General features: G+C 35.6%; 1 protein-coding gene across 1 annotated transcript in view; it reads right to left on the minus strand.

The window, feature by feature from the left end:
- Nucleotides 1-1,087: 1,087 nt before the first annotated feature.
- pvrl2l (PVR cell adhesion molecule related 2 like) overlaps nucleotides 1,088-26,539 on the minus strand; it is a 166,908-nt gene continuing 141,456 nt past the window's right edge. The window contains exons 7-10 of the mRNA XM_039678555.2: nucleotides 14,424-14,556; nucleotides 14,169-14,226; nucleotides 12,641-12,742; nucleotides 1,088-6,215 (exon numbers count right to left, since the gene is read on the minus strand). Of these exons, the coding sequence (XP_039534489.1) occupies nucleotides 6,015-6,215; nucleotides 12,641-12,742; nucleotides 14,169-14,226; nucleotides 14,424-14,556 (494 nt within the window). The 3' untranslated portion in view covers nucleotides 1,088-6,014. The remainder of the gene's footprint in view (nucleotides 6,216-12,640; nucleotides 12,743-14,168; nucleotides 14,227-14,423; nucleotides 14,557-26,539) is intronic.

Here is a 26,539-nt window from a genome sequence, read left to right on the forward strand (position 1 = left end):
TCTAAAAATGTCACTTTAAATGCGTTCCCCCAGTGGAACGCAAATTATTATTATCAAAATGTCAAAGTTGTTTTCCATACAATGAAAATTCATGGTGATCACTGACTGTGAAGTTCAGCTGTAATTTTGCTTGGTTTATTTAAACAACAAACTAATATCAACAAGCAAAGTATATTTGCTTTAATATTTCTTCACATTTTGGAATAGCCTACTTTTCGTCCATTTTATAATATAAATTATTTTAGCTGTCAGGAATAATGAGTTAAAAGCTCAAGTCTAAATTGGTCCACATAATTACTTAAGTCAAATTCATTCTAATATAAAATATGAATTGACCAGCTCAAGAGCAGCCTTCGGCCAGATACTTCAATGAAATAATGTTCATTACCTATTTTAAATATTCAAAAGGCGCATGCAATTTTTTTTATTCGTTACTTGTGTTATAATTGCCCCAACCTCACAACCATAAATTCCTATATAGGGCTACTGTATAGTGATGGTGTCATTCATGTCAAATTTTATCTGACAACTTTGTTGGGAAATGTATAGTTTACATCAAAACTTTTGACAGCTATTAAATATCTCTTCAAAATGCTGGACATAAAAAAAGGAATATGAAAGTCTCACTTGTTAGAGAACTGTTCTAAGAATATCCTGAGCTTTAACTCCAGTTTGTTGTGACTGGGAAAAAAAAAAATGTATCACATAATGTATTTTTTATATTGCCCAGTCAACAGACATATGGACAGAGCTGGTGGATAAGAGCATTTCAGAGGCACTAAAAGGCTTCTAAATTTGTATTTACCTAAAGTCGTGCTCTTAAAGTTTAGACAGGCTGATGTTTGACTTGAGAGTCTGACATTTTCCGAGTTCAAGAGTTAAACCGCATCTTCTGAAGGTCTCTCAGATGGTAAATCAATAAGTGAATGCCAAACACTTTTTTTTTTTGGCATTTGTTAATATCTACAAACTGCAGTATCCATGTACAGTATTACACTGGAATCTTAGAACAAGGAAATTCTACAAAAGCCGTAGATTATACAGAAGCAATATCACCGATTACATAAAGACGCTTCACAACAGGAGCTTTGGCTTTTAGTTTATTAGACATCACAATGATCCATAAAACATAGAACAAGTTGCTTATGCATATAAAATAACCCCAGTGGGGAAAGAAATAAGATGCAAAAACGAACATTAGAAATAAAAAGAATCACAATTCTCCCCATTAGGCGGTCTATAGTGGATGATTTAATTTTATCAGGCAAAACAAATCTGGCTCAAAACAAAGTAACAAAGGCACATCTGGCTTGACGATGACAGGGCAGCGCATAAGCGAACACGTGGCAGATATGATTTGTGATAATGAAGTATTAACACACATATGGCAAATTAAGTATGTTTGTTTTGCTGGAGAGCAGATTTGATAAATGTCAAGAGTCGTTCGGAAACCAAAGACTAATTTTAACGAGCCACTACTTAGTTTAAGAGATCATTCATTTCAAAATGGAAATACTGTCAGCATTTACTCGCCCTCATGTCATTCTAAACCTGTATGACTGACTATTTTTTTGGACCCCATTGGACAAAAACAGAGTTCTTCAAAATAAAAGGTAGGTTTGGAGCTACATGAGGGTGAGTAAAATGCGGACAGAATTGAATTTGGCTGAATCGCGAAACATTCCTGAACTCCTTTGATTGTCTTTTTAAAATTCAAAATGACATTAAATAGTTTAGGAGTCAGGACTATAAACTACGAATTTAATATCACTGTAAAAATGAATACGACTGAACATGTTAAATCTGATCAATAAAATTGAGGCAACAGATTACAATCAACATTATTAATTAAATGTAACAAATTAGAATTGAGTAATAATTAACGAATTACTTAAAAGTTAACCATTTAAAATGAGTAGAATTTACATATTATTTTTTAAACAAATATATCGGAAAAACATTCCGAAAAACATATTTTTTTATCGACATCATTGAAGACACCTGATGATAACAAGCAGAATCACTGAAGGAGAAAATCGTATTTTTTAAGTCACCATTATGATGATCAGTGTGTGTTTTAGTTGGGCTCTTGACCCTTAAATCATTCACTTTATATGTTGTTTGGCTGTTATACGTGAATTATGCTATGCTATCTCACGACCAATTCGTATGAATTCGACGCATAATTAAAAAGTGTCTAATTCGTACTAATTTGCACGACCCCACTCGTACGAATTTGTACGATTTGTATAAACCCACGTGATGGTTAAGTTTAGGGGCGGGGTAATGGGTAGGTCATTCGTACGAATTCATACGAATTGGCCAATTCGTAAAATATGTACGATTTAGCAAAATTAGTACGAATTAGACACTTTAATCATGCGTCGATTGCGTACGATTTGGTTGTGAAATCGGGTTGGAATTGTAACAGCCAGATGAACAAATATATAAGGTGATCTGATGGTGTTGGTTGTGTTTTAACATAATCATTATTTAAGTAATTCATTTGGTTAATTTTTACTCGATTCTAATTTTTAATGAATAATATTGATTGTAATCTATTGATTAGATTTAACATATTAAGTCATACCAATTTTTACAGTGTATATAAGACAGAAACATTTTAAAAGACACTTGAAAATACAGATAAGCAATAATTAAATTAAGTAAAAATGCAAACCTAAAAAAAATTAAATAAAAAATATGAAGTCACAGTTTAAAACACAGAAACCCTTATGGATGAATATAACATACAGTGATTGTCTAATACTGCACCATTGTAGCAAATGATGATTGCGTGAAGACAGTCCATTTGCGCATGATAACATAAGCCAACCCCAAATCTCATGCAGCATGCAGACGTATACATTCCCTTCATCAGAAACAGTGACGAGACCACAACCCAGCTATACCGAGACGACAGGTGAAAGATTGTCGCGTCATGTCAAGAATAACCGTTTTGCTAGAATCAGTAATTTTCTGTGTTGTCCAACAGGCCAGAAGCTCAGCCAGTGAATGTGATCGATGGCTAATCAAGAACGAAGGAGGGCTTGTTAATTCATCTGGAGGAACTGTACAGTCCATCCATTGATTTCACATGGCTCCTGCCCACCTATTCATCCATTCACCCATCTTAAGGTGAGCTTTGTGAATGTGCAAGTTTCCGCTCCAGGTGGCCATTAAAAAGCCATCCATTCATTCACGTTATCACCTCTGTCACCTGTCAGCAAGTCTTTAGTTCATTGCATCACTATGGTTTTGATATGAGTTCTTTGGCACAATTACAATGTATTCAGACACTATGACATGATCTATCGACAGCTTTAAGTGGATGTGCAAAGATTACATTCAAGAGTGAAAGACACGAACAGTGATGAAATTAGTTGCCATGCCATCCAAGAACCAGTGAAAAAGAAAAAAGACCATTTAAAAACTACTTCTGTAGTGTTCCTCATACAATATATCTCTTAAAGGAACAGTTCACCAAAATAAACTCAATCACGTCGTTAAAAACTCTCTTTGTCTTTTTTCCATACAATGGAAGTAAATAGTGACCAAAGTGAATGCAACTTCAATTCCAGCATGTCGATAACACAAAGCCATCGCACAGCAGTGTGAAAATTCTTCAAAACGTTTCAACTTTTGCTCTAAAGGAGAAAAAAACCATATGGAATTGGAACAACATGAAGGTGAGTAATTGATTTTACTTTGGTGAACTGTTACTTTGAGGAGGAGGTGTAAGTTTTCTCGGTAACACTTTACAATAAGGTTCATTAGTTAACTAATTACAATACGTGAACAATACTTCTTCAGCATTTATTAATCTTAGTTAATATTAATTCCAACATTTACTAATACGTTATTAAAATCAAAGGTTGTATTAGTTAACACTAGTTAATGGACTGTGAACTAACATGAACGCACAATAAACAGCTGTATTTGTATTAACTAACATTAACAAAGATTAATAAACACTGTAACTAATGCATTGCTCATCGTTAGTTCATGTTAGTTAATGCATTTACTAATGTTAACTAATGAACCTTATTGTAAAGTGTTACCGTTTTCTCCTCTTTTTGCGAATCAAAAATTCTACTTCTTTTTGAGAAGAACTATAGAATAAGAGAGTGTTAATGAAACATTTGGCCAAACAAAGGCAACTGAAGCGTTGTGGCCAAGCTCAAGAAAGTGATACACAGTGCATTTGAATATTAAAGAAAGACCACATCAAATCAATGGCTTTTTCAATTCATATCTCTCAACTAGATAAATGTCATGGTATACTCTAAAGTTGACAAATACATTTAAAATGTACAATCTTTCTTTCGCAAAACAGACCAAAAATATTGATTACTCATCCTGCACTAGAAGTTTTGTCCAATCAAATGCTTTCTAGAATGAGAATGTCCCTCTCCGTAATCCAACCAGCCTTGACTAGCTAAAGCAAGTAATGTAGCAAATCATGTACTAACTTTTAAAATGTCTTTTGATCCTCTAAAACTTTTCAACAAGAAATATGTAAGTACAGAAAGAAAACTGTGCTCGTCAAGAGATTTCACGAGGTCTTTAACGTTAATGTTTCGCTTCGGAAGTGCAGAAAAATGATTCAAACCTTCTGTCACCTTCAGCATCTCTATATGCGTATTGTGCTTCTTATGACCAGAAAATAGGGGAGCGAGGAAAGGTTGCGACAGGTGCCCACTGTTTTCAGGAAAGCAACCAACCATGCCATGCAGATTATACATTAACAAAATCCACACATATCAATAAGTAAAACATCAGCATACGACTTTTAGTAATACCCGTTAAAATAAATGTTTAAAAAAAATGTACACTTTTTCATTTTGCACCCCACTGGTATTTTTTGGATTTGTTTGCATTTTTCTTTTTTTTTTCCCTCTTTTTTTAAAATATTTTTTGACGCATGTTAGACTGGCTATATATATATTATTTTCTTAAATTATTTACAGAACTTATTTGGTACTTTTCAAAAACAATGAACACGCCAAAGAATCAAAGAAACAAAAATAAGAAAATAATGCATACATCTGTTTTTTAGCTGATATAATCGATCAAAATGACATCAAATATAAAATATAAAAATACATTTTTGCTGTATGTAAAATACATTGCATATACCACAACTTTTTCCCTTAACGCACAAAACCGACAGAAGCTAAAGCTTTAAAAGAGCACTACACCAAAGATCGCAGAATAAAAATGTAGAGATCAGAAACATAAGCAACATTTGACAGTATATGCAGTGTATTTTAAAGTACTGAAAGCAAATTCTAATATTTAGACCTTTCAGGAAAATTAAATGTTTGTCAAGTCAAACTGGTGCGACTAATCTTGCTTTTCACATAACCAGGATTAAAATATAACATAGTACCTCAAAACTTAATAACTACAATTCTCATGGTTTTGTTTTACTGTTAATTTCTAATCAGATTCAGCTTTTCTTAAAGGGATACTCCACTTTTTTTGGAAATAGGCTCATTTTACAACTCCGATTTGCCGATTTTCTCATATTTAGAAGAATATCAGTAACCAGACCGTTTCTGGTCTCATTGACTTCCATAGTACGAAAAAAATATACTATGGAAGTCAATGAGACCAGAAACTGTCTGGTTACTGATATTCTTCTAAATATCAGAAAATCGTCTGAATACATCTGAAAACGGTAAAACCCAACTGTTTAACTCTGGGGGAGTGGTAAAATGAGCCTATTCCCAAAAAAAGTGGAGTATCCCTTTAAGTAGACTTGTCATACATTATTACATGTCCAATGAACACGGCTCCAAAAGGTATCAATATGTTGCATGGACAATCCACAAAACCATGAGAATAGGTTAAAATATAATTTAGCCACTTGTTTAAAAAAAAAAAAAAACTAGCACCAGGCTGGGTGGTTTTCGATGTGTGTGTGTGTGTGCCGAGCCTGCTGTGCTGTAATGGGCGTCCGCTGCTGGGTAGGACGGTGGCAGTGCAAATCGCTGGCACGGCCTACGTCTTTAGACCAACATGGGCTGAGACATGAAACTTTCTTCACGGGCTATGTTAACGTGGCTAGCTTCAATATCATTCTGGTCAGCTGGTTCGTATGGTGGAAGAGTCTCATTGGTCGACTCATTATCGGGAGGGTGCCCCGAGCCGTCCCAGACATTGGGGGTGCCGCCGTTAACGGGAGGGCCCATGTTGTCATCATCTAGATCCTGAAGCACACACAATGAACGCATAGAGTAAAGTTATTTAAATGCATAATCTTTCGAAAATAACATATACTGAATTATACCATGATTTATCTGAATACTTGATTCTGATTGGCTGGAAGGTGTGCATTAGCTTGATGCTGGTTGCTATTCACTGCCATTACTGTATATAGACGAACACGATCAGGAAAATAAAATGAATCCACCTTTTGTGGTACATTAAAAGAAAGAAGGGCATGCTGCATTAGAAAAACACCAGGGTGAGTAATTTATGACTTGAAATGTTATGAAATGTTTCTGCACACACACAGAAACATTCAGAAGCACAGAAACTTGTCAACACTACCCCCGGGGTTTATTAATAAAATAGCTTTGCTGCTGATGAATCAATACATTATACACTCACCTAAAGGATTATTAGGAACACCATACTAATACTGTGTTTGACCCCCTTTCGCCTTCAGAACTGCCTTAATTTTGCGTGCCATTGATTCAACAAGGTGCTGAAAGCATTCTTTAGAAATGTTGGGCCATATTGATAGGATAGCATCATGCAGTTGATGGAGATTTGTTGGATGCACATCCAGGGCACGAAGCTCCCGTTCCACCACATCCCAAAGATGATCTATTGGGTTGAGATCTGGTGACTGTGAGGGCCATTTTAGTACAGTGAACTCATTGTCATGTTCAAAAAACCAATTTGAAATGATTCGAGCTTTGTGACATGGTGCATTATCCTGCTGGAAGATGGGTACATAGTGGCAATAAAAGGATGGACATGGTCAGAAACAATGCTCATGTAGGCCGTGGCATTTAAACGATGCCCAATTGGCACTAAGGGGCCTAAAGTGTGCCAAGAAAACATCCCCACACCATTACACCACCACCACCAGCCTGCACAGTGGTAACAAGGCATGATGGATCCATGTTCTCATTCTGTTTACGCCAAATTGTGACTCTACCATCTGAATGTCTCGACAGAAATCGAGACTCGTCAGACGAGGCAACATTTTTCCAGTCTTCAACTGTCCAATTTTGGTGCGCTCTAGCAAATTGTAGCCTCTTTTTCCTATTTGTAGTGGAGATGAGTGGTACCCGGTGGGGTCTTCTGCTGTTGTAGCCCGTTCGCCTCAAGGTTGTGTGTGTTGTGGCTTCACAAATGCTTTGCTGCATACCTCGGTTGTAACGAGTGGTTATTTCAGTCAAAGTTGCTCTTCTATCAGCTTGAATTAGTCGGCCCATTCTCCTCTGACCTCTAGCATCAACAAAATGATGAACGAAATGTTTGTGTGGGAAAATCCCAGTAACTGAGCAGATTGTGAAATACTCAGACCGGCCCGTCTGGCACCAACAACCATGCCACACTCAAAATTGCTTAAATCACCTTTCTTTCCCATTCTCACATTCAATTTGGAGATCAAGAGATTGTCTTGCACTCTCAGAAAAAAAGGTACAAAAGCTGTCACTGGGGCTGTACCTTTTCAAAAGGTACACTTTTGTACCTAAATGGTGCATATTGGTACCTTATGGTACATATTAACATCTAAAATGTACATAATAGCACCTAAAATGTACATATTAGCACCTAAATGTACATAATAGTGCCTAAAATGTACATATTAGCACCTAAAATGTACACATTAGCACCTAAAATGTACATAATAGCACCTAAAATGTACATATGAGCACCTAAAAGGTACACATTAGCACCTAAAATGTACATATTAGCACCTAAATGTACATAAAAGCACCTAAAATGTACATAATAGCACCTAAAATGTACATATATGTACATTTTAGGTGCTATTATGTACGTATGTTTTAATTGATATTGTTATACTGTATGTTTCAATGCATTTAGGGTCCATGGACCCTAAATGCATTGAAACAACAGCCATGTGATTGGTTTATTAGATAATTGCATTAATGAGAAATTGAACAGGTGTTCCTAATAATCCTTTAGGCGAGTGTATTTTTCAGCAACATCGCTGGTTTTAAAGTAATTAAACTCACAGCTTTGTTGTTTATAGAGAAAGACCCTGCAAAGATGCAGGTCATTCACACACATATCTCTCATCTCTCTTTCGATAGTTGATTCAAATAAATCCTATAATTCATTCGTTCAAATAAATGCAATCTTAAGCAATACTTTATCTCTCTGTTTCTGATTGAAAGCGGGCAAAATGTTTACCTGCCTGGTCAAATATTGCGCTGCAAACATCAATAACAGATTTAAGTTGTCAAGGCTGGCAAAATGACCATGGCAGAAAGTCCACGGCTAGTTGTGCCTTAAACGATTTCCACTTTTCATCATGAATTAAAAGCATTAAATGCACAGCTAGCCATGGACGATCCCATACTTAAAGAATAAAAAACAATGAATAAAAGTTCTCGCAAAATTATTAAGGCAGACATCTTGTGTCACGACATACACGTCCGATTCAGACACATGTAACTAGCTGCACGTATACACACATTCACAATTCATTACAATCACTGAGGTGGTACTAATGTCAATTTAATAGATCCTCAATCGGTCATTAAGCATCAGTATAATAGCTGGAGAGCAGCAGCACACATTCTTATTTATTAGAGTTAATTTATACCGAATGAAGATTCATCTGATAAAACGATTTGATAGAACACTTCACCTCCTGACTCACAGTGAGCAAAAATTTAATTTAAAAGTGTTAATATGGCATGATCGTTATCTCTTGCATGTACGTGTGCGAATCGGTGTCTGAACGATTGAAGCAATAGTTGGTTTCTAATTATGTGAGGTGAATGTTCTTTATGCCATAAGGTGATGTCAGTTCACCCCTGGTCATTTAACATTGTTATAAAGGTCTGGACACAGAAAGGATATAAAAAGGGGTTTATTTCTCTTAGGGATTTTAGCTTGGCTACCAGAGATGTGCGCCATGAATTGCCTTTAAAATCCTGTCATTTAAACTGATACAAGATGCAGAACTGAAATTTAAATGGAATTAAAATGACATTCAAAGAGCTGTAAATGTTATTTTTAATAATTAATGCATTTATATTCAGTATAAATTACCCATAAATATGTGATCATGGAATTTATTTCTAGAAAAAAAACCTGAAACAAATAATTATAGAAAAGTAATAATAAATGAATGTTTTCTATATTTATATATGTAATGTAAAACAAAATATGATGAATATTATTATTAAAATAGTATATTTTATTGATACTAAAAGTATGATTAAATATCAGGGAATAAATAAACATGATTAATTACTTCAATGATGCACACAATTATTTCTCTGTTGTGTGCCTGTGTTGAATTTTATTTAAATGCACAATTCACTAAATTCAACTTCCTGTGGGGTGTGGCCAATTCCATTCAAATTCAAAAATGAAATGGAGCCAATTCTTAAATGCTGAATAATGCCCAACCCTGCTGGCTAAATCACCTAAAACAATAAAAACCGGCAGTTATTGAAAGCGCATACGGAAGCCCTGGGGGCTTTATCACAAAGGTACGTTTCTAAGTCTGGCCTTCATACACAGATCCGCTGTAGTAATTGGCTTCACGGTTATCATAGTAGATGAAATAACCAGCTCATCATATTAATCCACATAAAAGACCCTTTGGCAGTGTTCGCACATGCCACACATCGTTATGAGTCACTAGCCTTCGCCGTTAGCACGAGTGTGTAAGGCGCCTGCTGTAGGACAGGGTCTTTAGTACACATTTTGTGAGCCAAGTACGGTGCTGTTAAAGTCAAGTCTTTTCATTTCTTCCCTATTGTGACGTATATCCGAGTGGAGACTTATGGAATCAGTGTCGGTCCTTCACTTCTGGGGGCCCTAAGCTAAATTTTGTGAAGGGCCCGCGTTGAAATAACCCCACAACCTGGAGATCTGGACTGGAGTAGTAAGTTTTTATTTCTCCAATTTAATGCTTTATCCAATGTGAAATGTTACAAAAATAGATTTCATTCTTGGTGCATTTTTTTTTCTGCTCCAGACATGATAGCTTTTTTTGGAAGCCATAGCCATATGTCAAGACACATATAATTACTTGTTCCCCTGCATGATATTCGTGTCCAAAACAGTTATTAAATAATTAGGGATGCACCGATACTTTCATTTTTGGTACTTGCCGATACAGAGTACCAATAGTGCTACCCGTATTTTCACTGCATTTGTCGTTTTTAAATGTTTTGGGTAGAAAAATCAAAAGAACATAAACCATATTAGTTGAACATATTTTCTTAAGTTATTTTCAAGCTTAATCAAGCCTGCTAAAATGTGTTGTATGAGCTTCTGTTACTTTCACTGTTCCTTCGATTGCTCATTGATCATATTTTATCTTTCATTTAGGATTTATTTAGAGCTGCTCCAGCAGGGCTCAGTGTGTCAAATGTTTAGACACTAATGAAACCACAATTCTCTATTCCAATTTTGCAATCAATACTACATCAAAACTACTAGCCTAATTAATGGAAATTTAAAACCATATTAAATACAAGCAGTCAGTAATAAAATAAGAAGAAATAATCAAATTTATAAATACAATTGAACAAAGAAAGGCTACACATTAAAGAGTGTTTTGGAGTTTTTCAAGTAGGTCTAACTGTAGTTTTCAGGTAGAGAAATTTGAATAAATTAATCAAATGTGAAATAACACTGCATATTCATTACTGTATAAATTAATGAGTCTTTATAAAGTTACAAAAGGTATTTAGTCAAGAGCAGTGAGTGATTTCTTTGTTCTTTGTTTGATTATAATTTGATTATAACATGAATACTGTCTACTTTCACTTGAGATACTGTATAACCGACTATGTTTACTAGGACACTCGTCATTGCTAAGACTTGCTACTCGCCGTTGCCTGACAATTCTGTGTGAATTCGTCCATACAAGCACAAGACTGAAAGAGAATTAAATTCAGTATTCTGAGACGCGGGTTTTAGGGGTGAGCGCTTCGGATGTTTGTGTTGAATTTGAATTTTGAATATGAATTCTTTATTTCGAACATGAAAAAGAAAGTATATAAAATAAAACAATGTTTAAAAACTTAGGAAAAATCAAAACAAATGAGCAGCAAAAAAAAAAAAAAAAAAAAAAATATATATATATATATATATATATATAATTCTTTGCTGTTGACATACTTCTATTACATGTGCGAAAAGGAGTAGGAAGAAGTAAAACTTATATACTCATACCCCCTAAATTCTTACAGTCTTACATTTAAAAATTTATTATTATTATTATCATGTTGTTCTATACATCCATACACATTTACAGATATATACATATACATTCATACAACCACACATATACATATATACAATCATACATTTGTCTAACCTCAATTATGTACCTACTCAAGCAGCAAAAAAAATAAAATACAATAAATACAATAAAATAAAATAAATAAATAAAATAAAAAAAGTGTTCATGACACTTTTTGACTTGCAAATGTGCTGTAAAAAATGTAGGGAACCACTCGTTATACATAAATAAGGTAACAGTTCACGGTTTACTTACGATTTAGTTTGAATCCACATGACACGTGTGCAATCAAAAGCATTCATTAGTAGTGTGTGTGCATGCTCTCTCTCACACACATTACATTACATACTCTCATTACATTTTACACACCATATTCTCTTATTTTACTCAATTTCACCAGTTCCAAACAAAGCCCCATCAGATCTGAGCAACACAGAGCAGTGTGAATGAATCGGTTTCTGAACAGTTTTAACAGAATGAGTGAGTCAATGATTCAGTGACGCATTCAGAAATTCGGTCACTTGCTTTGTTCCTGAATGAATCAGCCGTTTGGATGAATCGGTTGAATGAATGACTCACTAGTTAAACTTGCCATCACCTACTGGTGGTTTAAATATCATATTTAGAGTATCATTTTATAATTCATTCATATTCATGTCACCTCTGAGCTGCATTAAACAGTCTGTGAAAATACACCGGTAACACTTCGTTTATTAAAAATTAATTAATGTATTAACTAACATGAACTAACCATGAGCAATACATTTTTTTACCGTTTTTGTTAATCTTTGTTAACGTTAGTTAATACAAATCCAATACACCAAGCCAACCAATACACCTAAAGATGCACCTTCTGAAAAGTGTGTGTAATAAAATCTATTGAATCTAAATACTTTCCTAAAGTTACTTTTTTAATGTCTATTAAATGCTGTTGTCATCTAACACAATAATGACTTTAAATGATTAATTCATAATTCATCTGCACATCGTGTAATTAATTAGATACAAAATTTGAATTGCTTGCCATTCAGGATGGCTGAAGTCATTCATTCCAACACCGTAATAGAAGAAATGGGACGCCACCGAATGAGGGATTCTCATGGAATGGGATTGACAGATTTCAGCATTGCACATCAAAGTTAGGAAAATGGATCTTACCGTAACAGGCTCGCCAGAGTTAGTTTCATAGTAGTATGTCTCGGTATTGCTGAGCGGCTGGGTTTCTGTGATGGCTGTGGCCTTGTCCTGAGGTTTATTCAGCTGTAGAGGGACAAACACATGAGATGATGAGACGAGTTCAGCACGCACATTATAGTGCAGAAGGTCAAGAGTCTGAATCTTGCAACTGCCAACTTTTGTGTTGGTTTTACAGTGGATGTGTATTTAATTAAAAATACAGTAAAAACAGTAAAACTGTGAATTATTTTTAAAATAACTGCTTCCTATTTTAATTAGGGCTGTCAAGCGATTAATCGCATCCAAAATAAAAGTTTGTGTTTACATAATATATGTGGGTGCACTGTGTATAATTATATATACATATATATATATATATATATATATATATATACGCACACATGCTTGTATATATTTAAGAAATATTTTCATGTATATACTGTATATAGATTTATATATAATTTACATTAATTTACATTTTTTTCTCAAATATACATGCATGTGTGTGTATTTATATATACAAAATCATTATACACAGTGCACCCACATATATTTTATGTATAATTTCCGCGATTAATCGTTTGACAGCCCTAATTTTAATATATATTTATGAATGCAAAGCTGAATTTTCAGGATAATTCCTCCAGTCTTTAGTGTCACATGATCCTTCAGAAATAATTGCAGTATGCTATATTGCTGCTCAAGAAAGATTTATTATCAATGTTGAAAAAAGTTTTTTTTTTAATGATGAATAGAAAGTATTTTTGTCACTTTTGATCTAATGCATTCTTGCTGAACAACAGTATGTTTATTCTTTCTTTAAAAAAACAATAAAAAAATCGAAAGTTTCTACTGGTAAAAGGCAGTGTTCAGTGAAATAAGCTGCAGATATTTTACTGCCGCCGCTATTTTCAGCAAACATGAAGAGAGACCTCATAATCACATATTTTAAGGGTGCTGACAGCTGAATTAATCAGCTTTTTTAGGGCAGCCGAGATGAAAGATGCCTGTGATGTACAGGCTCATTTGCCTCATACACAAACATATATGCACACTAATTCAGCTCCACCCACACATTCTACATTAAGCTTCAATCAATACACATTACCCCCATGTTAACCCTTTCTTTCTCGAACGTAACCCGAGGGCAACATTAGTAATTCTCATTCTCTTCGCTCCGCTTGCTTTTACATATACTTCACAATACAAATTTATTCCAAATGTGGTCCAAAACCAACCAAGCGAACACGAAATAATAGTTAACCAGGGAAAGAAAATGCAATTACCCTATTTTGAGCAATACACATTTTCCATCGTCCAAATACAAAGCTTGTTCTTCAAAGGTTTAAATTCAAAGATCTATTTTATGGAGGTTTATGTCTCTGATTTAATTGCCGCGTGTAGCCTGGAGAACTGCAAGTAATCTCAACATTGTGTAATAAAGAAAATATGAAAGAAAATATTTGATGTGAGCATTGAGAGGTGACTGATGGGAAAAATGTCCGCTCACCATTTCTGTTGAGCTGCCAGACTTCATCGGAGGAGGTGGCTTGTGTTTGGGGGGGCCTCTGGAAAAGTAATACAATGAGATGTTAAGCTATAACCGTGAAGAGCATGTATGCCATACTGTGAATGCACAAATTAAAATGAGTTGTGAATGAAAGAGATGAAAATAGCTTGGGTGTTTCTAAGAGAGAGGGGAAAAAAGGATGTTTCACATGTACTGTATGTGTAATTGTGTTTGTGGGTGCGCGTTCACACTTACTCTCCGTTCTCGGTCCTCTGACGGCGTTTGTGGTACATGGCCACACCAGCGCCGATCAAACACAGAATCATTATGGCTGCAATGATGCCCCCGATAACTGGCCCAGCCGAGCTGACGTTTGGTAAAGGTTGATCTACAACAAAAGCAAGAGACGCATACAATTATCTTTTGAGTTTTTTGGGGTTTTTTTGTCCTCCCAAAGTTCAAACCACTTATGTACACAGATATATGAGAATGAAGAATTTCATTTACACTGCAAGATCTACTGACTGATTTTGATCATCTGTTATTTATTTAAGACATAATCAGGCCCATAATGTGCAGAGTTATACACACCCCCAGTGTTTATTTATCTAATTTGATTTTTCTTCCAGCCAATAAGACGGTAGTACTCTTAGCCTCATTGAACACATTTTTCTGTTTAAACATGCAGATTTCTGGCCTTCAAGCCTGGCCTATCCGAGCCTGGACATATAGGCGCCTGCGATTACATCGCTCCGTGTTCAGCGGGTCACACAGATGTTGGTCAGCACCACACGGATCATTTCAGTAGCACGGTTCGATCCTCTTTTGGAGCATTTGGTTTTCCAAACAGCTTGTAACTACACGAAACAGGCTGTGGGACTATGAGGAAGGATTACTGTAATAGGTTTATGTCATTTGACATGCAGAGGCAGCGGATTTTAACATTTCTGAAATAAATACATATAGCAAGTGCTCTTGTTCTTATCGCTCACCAGCGGTGGCATATGTGTGCTCCCATGATGCACTGGTAGGCATTTCCATACGTTCATTAACCACCTGAATGCCAAGTGGGGATTTTGGACTGAATTCTGAGGACAAACAGATATTTTAGTTCATATCAGGGTTGTGTGCCATTCAGAACTGATTTGTTAATGCACTATAGACAATTCAGGAATCGAATTTGAATTTGGACTGTGGCAGCAAACATGAAGAAGAATTGTAATTCAATATTGAATGTAAGGAAGTCGAATTAAAATAAATTGAAATTCAAAGCAATTCATTTAGCTAATTGCTAAATTAGTTGGAAAAACTATTTTGTCAAAAGTTTGTCAAGACAGACTAAGAATATTAGCTTGATAAAGCCTTTGAAAGATTTATAGGCCTTGAGAATGACAGACAGACAGACAGAAAGAACAATAGATAGATAGACAGAAAGAACAATAGATAGATAGATAGATAGATAGATAGATAGATTAGACATAGATAGATAGATAGATAGATAGATAGATAGATAGATAAATAGATAGATAGATAGATAGATAGATAGATAGATAGATAGATAGATAGATAGATAGATAGATAGATAGATAGATAGATAGAACACTAGATAGATATACAGACAGAACACTGGATGGATGGATGAATGGATGGATGGATGGATGGATAGATAGATAAATAGATAGATAGATAGATAGATAGATAGATAGATAGATAGATAGATAGATAGATAGATAGATAGATAGATAGATAGATAGATAGATAGATAGATAGATATACAGACAGAACACTGGATGGATGGATGGATGGATGGATGGATGGATATATAGATAGATAGATAGATAGATAGATAGATAGATAGATAGATAGATAGATAGATAGATAGATAGATAGATAGATAGATAGATAGATAGATAGATAGATAGATAGATAGATAGATAGATAGATAGATAGATAGGTAGATAGATAGATAGATAGATAGATAGATAGATAGATAGATAGATAGATAGATAGATAGATAGATAGATAGATAGATAGATAGATAGATAGATAGAAAGAACACTAGATAGATATACAGACAGAACACTGGATGGATGGATGAATGGATGGATGGATGGATGGATGGATGGATGGATGGATGGATGGATGGATGGATGGATGGATGGATGGATGGATGGATGGATAGATAGATAGATAGATAGATAGAAAGAATGCTAGATAGATAGATAGATAGATAGATAGATAGATAGATAGATAGATAGATAGATAGATAGATAGATAGATAGATAGATAGATAGATAGATAGATACAGACAAAATGATAGATAGATAGATACAACGCTAGATAAAATACAGACAGAACACTGGATGGATGGATGGATGGATAGATAGACAGAATGCTAGATAGATAGATAGATAGATAGCACTCCATTTTACAGTCCCGTTTTGAATGGACATATATACTTTTTGTAGTGGTTACAATAAATGTGTAATAATAGGTCCTAATCTTGAACATACCCCTAAACCTAACCTCAACCCATGTCACCTTCTATTATTCAGCACTGTCTTGGTAATAACACGTGTAAGTACATTGAAAGTGCCCGTACAGTAAAATAAAGTGCAAACTTTTGCACTTGTTCAGATATAGGTCAGATGACCACATACCAGATAATAAACTGCACTAGATTTAAAACCACACTTGAAAGTGACCCAAATTGGATGTGTAAAGAGATATTTATCAGCCCTTTTTTCTGTTTCATCTCCATTGTGATGTCCACCATTAGTGCCCCGGACCAGTAATCCGGTTTGAGAACTAACACACCACAGCTCCTTATCTTTCCCTTCACAGTTAGACATTTAAAGCTGGAGTGATAAGGTGCTTTGTAGTGCGGCTCAGTTTGATGAGGTATTCACAGGCAAAGCTTGCTAAGACTTGCTGCTGGGGTGGGTATGCTAAAATTAGTCAGCCCCACTGCTCTCAGAGCGATTGATGAGACAGAAGGGAAGTGAGAGAAACAGATGAGAGATGGGTGAGAAAGGGGGATTGCCGTCACTGAACATTTTATTGAAACTTTGTCCATTATCATGCCAATAAAATGAGCTATGACGACTGGGAGAGGAAGACAGGAAGAGTTCAGTTGCGTTTGGACGGAAACAACAGTGCAGTAACGCTGCTGTCCACCAGGATTGCCATTTTGTTAGCAATTTGATCTGCAAAGTCACAATGGTGATCTTTCTGTGAATTTCAGCTTTTTTTGGACAGATCAGATTAACTCTGTTTCCAGTGATTGTAAAGAAACAGATGTGCTCATTACTTGCCTGCACACACACTTGTAGTCACACATACATTTTTAATACGAAACAGATTCTTGATGAAACCGGGCAGTGAGCCACAGAAATGCATGAAAGCTCACACACTGAGGACTTGTAGGGGGGGGGGGTGAAAACAATATTGGACACTCTTAAAACACACCAGCATTTCAACAGCAGCATCGAAGTGGAGAGATCAGATGAATGTTGGGGAAAAAAAGTCTTTATTTGATAAAAGCTGATAGCCACACAGCATGAAACCTTCAGCAATCATTTTTACCTGCGGTGGATATTATATAAGAGCCTTTATTATCAATGTCCTCCCGAGCGAGAGGGTTTTGCTCAGTGTGTGTGCATGTATCAGTGGGCTTTATCGTATAGATCAGGCACCTAAAACTTCATCTATTACAAATGCGTCTAAACAAATGGCTGTTGTATATCGTGTAATCCTGAAAATATATCGCACGCTGTTCGTAGACTAGCTACTATTCCTCCGCATGTCTCCTCTGTTGGTGGGTTCTCATTCTCACATTTACTTGGCTGGGGTAAATATCCTCTGAAGCTGCTTATTTTGGGTCGTAGCTCGTGCTGTGCAGATTGGTAGTTTGTTGAGTAGTGTCTCTCAACAAACAACTCGCAATTAAACGAGAAGCACTGAGGGCAGGAAGGGAACATGAAAAATCCTAGCAATTTTATTTGAATGAAGAGCGTAGGAAGACAAGCTAAAAACAAAACAATATTGTAAATGATAATGATCACAGATAATAGTTTTGATGAGACCTGGCTTAAAACTAAATATTTCAGTCTTACTGATTTAACTCCATCAGGCTACTGTTATGAGCGTGAGCCTCGTCTGATTGGTTGTGGTGGAGGTGATGCAACAATCTATAAAGATATTCAAAATGTTACTTGTAAAACAGGACACAGGTTTAATTCATTCGAAGTGCTTGCCTTGTACAAAACATTACACTTTCAGATAAGAAAAAAATCCCTGCTATCTCTTGCTCTGGCTACTGTGTATAGATCTCCAGGGCCCTATGTTGATTTTCTATGAGAGTTTCCAGATTTTCTGTCAGACCTATTGTCTGATAAAGTGCCTGAGATTTTAACATTCACAAAGATAATACAAATGATGTTAGGAGTTGCGATTATAGACTAACTAAACTCCTTTGGGGTCAAGCAAAACGTCAGACCCGCCGCTCTTGATTTAATTATATCTCATGGAACCAATCTTGGATATTTCGTCACTGATCACTACCTTGTAATGTGCACACTGCGTACCGCTGATATTTGTCATAACACTCCGCTTTATCGACTAGAAAGAACAGCGATCACAACCACAATAGATAGATTCAAAAATAAACTGCCTGATCTACCAGCTCAGTGTTAAAGGGATACTCCTCTTTTTTTGGAAATAAGCTCATTTTACCACTCCCCCAAATTAACATTGTAAAGCGAACAATTAACATGTTTTATACAAATTATGGAGTGCCACAAGGGTCTGCTTTAGCCCCTCTGCTATTTTCAAAATACATGCTGCTTCTTGATATAAGAAAACATGGAATTAATTTCCACTGTTATGCCAATGATACTCAGTTATATATTTTATCACGTCCAGACAAGTCAAGTTGACAGTGTGTTAGATATAAAATATTGGATGACCAGTAAGTTTCTTTTATTAAATTCAGATAAGAATCTCTTAGAATGCAATTTAGGATGTACGGTTACTTTATCCATACAGTTAAAGAACTGGGTGTTATATTAGACAGCAACTTGTCTTTTGATAATCATATTTCAAATGTTATAAAAACACCCAGAAAAATCTCTAAGCTTCGGAACATGTTACTCTTTTCAGATGTAGAAAAGCTAGTTCATGCATTCATGATCTCTTGACAATGCAGTACTAGCAAAATACAGCTGCTTACCAGGTCAAGAAAATATGATCATATAACACCAATTTGATCATCCCTACACTGGTTACCTATTGAGTTCTGTATCGATTACAAAGTATTACTACTGACCTATAAGGCCCTTAATGGTTCAACTCCTGCTTATGTAACCAATTTTCTAATCACCATAAAATCCATTACGTTCTTCCAGGTCACAAAGCTCTGAACTTTTGGTATGTACGTCCACTAAAGGGGGGAGAGTGTTTTTTATCAGCCTTCCTGATAATGTTCAAGGCTCAGACACACTCTCACAGTTTAAATCTAGATTAAAGACACATCTCTTTAGCCAAGCGTTCACATAATGTACCGAATAACCTTGAACTCCAGTTGTATCAGATGAAACGCACATGATATTTTGCTTGAAATGTTATGAACAGCAGCTATGCTAATTATTTTCCATTTCCACCTGAGCTAACTAGTACGCCAGCTCAAGTTTTGGTCCAGCCCCTTAAAAAGATTTCCGATGCCCAACACCTGTGAAGGGATGACCCGAACCACTGCGAGGACTTCAGATGATGCCAACTCTGAATCAACATGCACCACTGACAAATGCTTATGATCACAATTTGGAGAGATCATAAATGAATACATGATTAATAATATGTATGATCTTCGAACTGTACATTTTTGACTAACGGACATTACTTTTACACACACGGATTACTTCGGTCCAGATTTCATTAGAATCAGCACTCTAAAGAAAGACCTGCTTTGTAAAGTCTCTGAAAAAACGACTTTTAATTGAATGAGAAATGTTGAGGGCAGGGAGGGAACTTCAGAAATCCTTGAGAGAATAATCCAAATTACAATTTTTATAAGAATGAAGAAAAAAATAGACCGCCACCAGGAAATTGCTGTTGAAACCGCTGCTCGTGCTGATGCGTTCGTGTCTGTTTGAGAGGAACTTCTCAAAATCATTGAGTGCATCATCCATATTGCAATTTCATTAAAATGAAGACTGACGGGAAAAAAACTAGACCGTGACCAGCAATAAACCACAATTGCTTGTGAATCCGTTATTAAAAGAAGAGGATGTCAGCGAGGGAGTGTGACAAAAAGAAAGACAGACAGACTTTCCAGGAATGTAATAAGTACAGTACAGGAAAGAATCAGAAATCAAATGCATCACTGGAACACACAATCAAGAAAACTGCTAATATCTCAAAAACGGTCAATGTTTCCGCCATGTTCCCCCACTCATGCATTGCGATGTCACCCAAGGCCAGCGAACCTTGCTTGTGTAGGAGGAAATTAAAACACACACACGAGTGTAAGAGGTGGGTGGACGTTTTGGAGGGACTGACAAAAGACTCATTGTTGAAATAATAATAATTATCAGCAGCAGCTTGACTTCTGATTCATCCCATTATCGCCCATATTCTTTCAGCATTCCACCACTATACTTAGCCGCCAGACTTAGAAAGAAAGAGGGAATTAGAGAGAGGTTGTATGCCGAGATGCCCTTAAAAGCTTTATAAAGATCATGATAATTGAGACGTGCAGTCTGAAATCTGTCCACATGCGGAAAAACAGCCCTGCTCAGTCCACTGCGGCCGCTTCTTAATGCCACAAAGAGGATTACATGTGTATACACACACACAAACACACACACACGCTCAAAGTGTTTTTGCTAGCCCCTGTTCCTATTTTGGTGACCTGGTCGATTCTTGCCTTTACACAAATTCAATTTGCATACTCATCTGTGATTTGTTCCTGCACTTACAGAGAATGTTTTGATTGGCTGTGTGCTTTGAGACTACATTTAGACTGTTTCGAAAACAAATAGTGGAAGAAATATTTAAAAGTTTAGGGTTTGCATTTGTTTAATGATTTTTGAAAGTCTGTTAAGTTGCTTTATTTTATTTAACGTCTCAGTTAACGTTAGTTAAGGTATAACAATGAGCAACATGTTTGTTACTATAAATCATTGTTTGTTCATGTTAAGGTTTATTAAATAATGTTAACAATACAACTTTTGATATTAATAATGTTATAGTACGTTAAAATAAAATGAACTAAGATTAGATGTTTTAAAATTAAAACATTTATTGTTCATGTTAACTAATATTAACAAGTGGAACATTTAAAGTAAAAACAGTTATATTTATAAAATATTATTACAACATAAAATAACTTTTCTATGTCACATGATTCTCAAGAAACCATTCTAATAGGCTGATTTGCTGCTCAAGAAACATTTATTATTATTATAAATGGTGCTTAATATTTTTGAGGAAACAGTAATACATTTTTTTCAGGATTCTTTGACGAGTATAAATAACTACTTATACATTTATAAATGATTTTACTGTCGATTTTGATTAAATTAAATGAATCCTTTCTGAATAAAAGTGTTAATTTAGTAAAACAAAAATCATACTGACCCCAAATTTTTTAATGTGCAAGAACCTAAACAGTTTAGGTTACTTGAAAAATCTGAATCCCATTTGAACCTGTAAATGATAAGACCGACATCCTTTGTTAATAATCAATAATGTTGTTTGGAAGAATAACTCCATCCTTATTTTTCTTTCCATATTCTTTCCCACTCTCTCTGACAGCAAGTCAAGGAACAATCTCTCCCGAGGAGCAAATTCAGTAAAAAAAAAAAAAAAAAACGTTTGTACAATTCTCTCCATATTTGATCCATCTGCCGGCACTACTCAAAGGATTAAAGACACATCAATCGTGTGGCGTCTCTGCAAAACTCCCTCCCTCGTTCTTTCGCTTTCTCACATTTATAAGTGCATTTCTGCCTCTTCAAATAAAACAGTAGGATTGATTTTTTTTTCCATAAAAGCCAGGGTGAAGTCAACCAAATGAATGGGGGGAGGGGGGATCTTTTTTCAGGAACAGAACAGAACAATTTTAAGCTAAAGTCAGTTTGATACAGGCCAATCACTTTAAATTGCGGTTATTGTGAGTTGCCTGAATGAAAAGCAAGTAGAAGAACGGATTCAAACGAAGCTTGTTCAGAACCCATTGAGGCCCAAAAATACGCTTAGTCTCTCAAAGTCAAAACTTTTTTTTTTTTTTTTTTTAAGATTTCAGAAGACCAGAACCATACAGACACCTTTATTTCTGGTCAGATGTCCTTGTGCAGGTCAGGGTTCTCAACTGGGCACCTAATATCTAACATTTCAGGCCGTTCTCATCCTTTAGCGTGACATAGAACGCTATATGACAAAATGGCGCTATACTACGCACATGGCACCCTTTATCGTTAATATTCACGCGAACCCAAGGCGTCATAAATCCTTTCGCGTAATATGAGACTACCCTACCCTACCCCACACCTAAACCTAACCATCACAGCGCGTTATATTAACGATAACGGGTGCCATGTGCGTAGTATAGCGCCGTTTTGTCATATAGCGTTCTATATGACGATAAAGGATGAGAATGCGTTGAACATTTCAAAAAAGATATCATATTTCATCCCGTTCTCATCCCAAGGCGTCATATACTGACGCTTTTGACAATGCGTATACAGCCAATGCACATGGCACCCTTTAGCGTCAATATGAGACGCAGATATATGGCGCCTCCTAGTGGTCTAACCCTAACCCTACCCCAGAACTAAACCTACCCATAACTGAAGCGTTATATTGACGCTAAAGGGTGCCATGTGCGTTGGATGTATACGCATTGTCAAAAGCGTCACTATATGATGCCCTAGGATGAGAATGCGTTACATATTTAGTTATAATTTTCTTGTTTGGTCTTTAGTATGATGACAAATAAAGGGTAAATTTATTAGGGTTATCTTTAATTACACACTTAGAATTTCACACACAGTATATAGTAGCAATATTACAATCATTTAGATATTATTAGTTTTTATGAATATTTTAAATTAGGTTTTGCTTATATTTTCTGTTTCTGTCATTTAAGTTTTTTTTTAAACTAAATAAAAATAGGAAGTTTTAGTTTTCAGTTATAATAAACAACCCTGACAAATGGGTCTTTGTACATCAAGCAGCCTTTTCTATCCTTCCAAGGGATCATCATATTTGAGTGTTTCTCTTATCAAAAAGTACAGCTCTCAGGTGTTTGTCACAGCGACTTGAAAGGTTCATTTTAAAGAGTTTTCAGATTGATTTAACATAATATTATATCTTGCTGTTTCTTTGACTCCTGTGTGTGTTTATGTTCAGGTCTGTCTCAGCGGTGGAACTCACTAGATGGTGTCTTACCTCCCTGATGGAGTGGTTACCTGGAAACTGCATGCATAAATAATTGGGCCTGAGACAAGTAAGTAAGTGTGTGTGTGTGTGTGTGTGTGTGTGTTTGGCGGCCTAGGCTCATGTGGAGTTGCAAAACACCTGCGTGGCTGGCAGCAAAACAGTCTTTTTTTTTCTTTTTTTCTCGTGAATTAATAAAACAAACCATCCTCGATTGCTCTATACACTCTTAGAAGAAAAGATTCTATATAGAACCTTAAAAGGAATTTGGAACGTATTTGGAACCCCTAAAAGGTTCTATACACTCTTAAAAAAGGGGTTCCTCTGGGTTCTATATAGAACCCTGAAGTTCCATACTTGGCCAATAGAACCTTTTACCAAAAAAAAAAAAATGGTTCTATATAGAACCATTTTGGAGTTCCATATATAAAGCGGGGGATGGAACCATTTCTGGTTCTAAATAGAACCATTTTTTCTAAGAGTGAAGGTTCTCCTCTTATATCTGATGGACTCTCTGTATGAGAAGCCAGTGCTATTTCATGGCATTGTTTGAGCAATTTTGGCTTACAGAGGGAGCAGAGCCATTTCTAGGGACTTACGCTGTCATGATTTTAATTTAAGCATATCAATATTGCGTTTAATTAAAAACTCATACTTCTCAGTACTTTATCAAGGCAATTCAGTTAAAGACATTCCACAAACTGACATATTAAGCTTTCGCTTTTTAATTTTTATCCTAGTCTGAGTGGCTTGGAGTATGAGTGTGTTACAAGTGAGACACTTATTCAAAGAGTAGGAATTAATTTTACACTCGAGCAGCATACCTAGCATCCTTGTTTTGACTGAACATTTCACAAACACCACAGCAAACAGTAATATGCAAATGAACAAATTTTTTTTTATTTTAAAAGCCAAATGCTAAAGGAGCCGTATGCAAGATTGTGGCCAAAACTGGTACTGCAATACACGTTTGTATCTGCAGCTGTGGTAACTAGAGCAGAGCTGGTAACTCGGATGCCGCAACACTACTGACTCCGTGATTGGTAGATCGTTGGAGGGCGGAGCATCAGAACAAAACACAACATGAACATCAGTCAATGGTTGCGACTTCACTTTTTAAATGACAATATCCTGACCGGACTGCTGTTGTCAGTGATATAAGTATTTGAAATGAACATGATTTCTTAATGTCTAGTGACATATTAGAGAAAATGTATGATTAATTGCATACAGCTTCTTTAATCTATATTAGGGGTGCAACAATATTGCAATTTTGGCTGATATCAACAAACTGATAATTATTATCAGTATAGTTCTAATTACGGCCAATACCTGACAGATGGCACAACTGAAATTCACTACTACTTTGTTTAAATAATATAAAAAATAAAAAATAAAGTCAATCATTTAATGCAGAAATGCTAAAGTGAATTTGGTCATCACTGCATTATAATGTACAGTATAGAAAATGGATATTCATTTTCATACTTTCATACCTACATTTAACAGTCAAATTAAATGATTCATGTTTTATTAAGATGAACTATAAACTAGACCTAGATGACGGCAAAGGTAATCTATAATGATAGATAGATAGATAGATAGATAGATAGATAGATAGATAGATAGATAGATAGATAGATAGATAGATAGATAGATAGATAGATAGATAGATAGATAGATAGATAGATAGATAGTGGTGGTGTTTTTGAGTGTACTATAGCTGATGATTGAAGCAAGATGTCTGATCATATTCCGTAAGTTGTTCTGACTTTACACAAAACCTGAGTTAATAAGATACAACCAACCAACATCCACCCTGAGACTTGAAGACACATAACATCATTTAGAAAGTCTGAGAAACCTTCAAAACAAGACATTCAGAGCCTTGAGGTGGTTTTCTGTATTGACAATATGAGTGTACAGTGCTGTCTGGGGTAAGTGCTGTGTGTGTTTGTCTCCACATTTCTGCTTCGTTCAGAGTCTAAACTAATCTCCTCTCATCCTAGCTGCGTGCGTCTGAACTGTCTTTGGATTACGACAAACGACAGTGAGACGTCTGTCCGTCAGTCTCGGTTTGTAACTTGAGCTGATTGAGAAATCAAGTTTTTTCAGGCAATATAAAATGCAGCAACAGCACAAATATCACAAATATTTTAATGCAACCATTCAAGAATGTTACATTAGATTAAATCAGTTTTGAATCAGTTCAAACTCATTCAGCTCCATTTCTAATTCAGATTCAGAACTCTGATTCAATGATTCATTATTGCATCATTCTCAATATTCAGTCTCCATCATGTAATGCCGTGTAAATGTTTTAGTAAAATTATTTATATATAATTATTTATAATTGTGCAAATACGTAAAATAATTAAATATGTTATGTGATTACATATAAATATATTTAGAAAGTTTTTGACAGGAATGGATGTTTAAGGCCGGATTCACATACAGTATAGTGCCTAAAAACGTGTAGAAAACGCTGGGTGCGCCGCATTCTCCTTTTTCCAAAGCGCTAGGGCAGTTGCGCTTCGGTTGGTTCCTGTCACGTGACCTACTGTGCGCTTATGGTGCGCTTGCGACATTCTGAAAAGTTGAGATGTTTTTATCTCGATGCGGCGTGGATGCGCTTGGAAAAAATGAGCGCGTCACTTCCATTATGAGCGCGCATATAAATAACGAACTTGAGCGCGCAAAAGACGCGATATGTGAACAGGCCCTAATTTTGGTCCTATGAGTAAAAACACATTAAAGGTGTAGTAAGAGATTTCTGAGAAACACTGTTGATATTTGAAATCAACCCAAACAAACACATCCCTCCCTTCATTGCTCCACCCCAAAAATACATGACACAACGCAATAGTGGATGTCTATCATAGCCGAAGCGAAGCAAAATAATGCTTTGTGAAAAATAAGGTGAGGATGATGAA

The sequence above is a fragment of the Pimephales promelas genome, chromosome 18, assembly GCF_988280905.1.
Source record: "Pimephales promelas chromosome 18, fPimPro1.hap1.1, whole genome shotgun sequence".
NCBI classification, from domain to species: domain Eukaryota; kingdom Metazoa; phylum Chordata; class Actinopteri; order Cypriniformes; family Leuciscidae; genus Pimephales; species Pimephales promelas.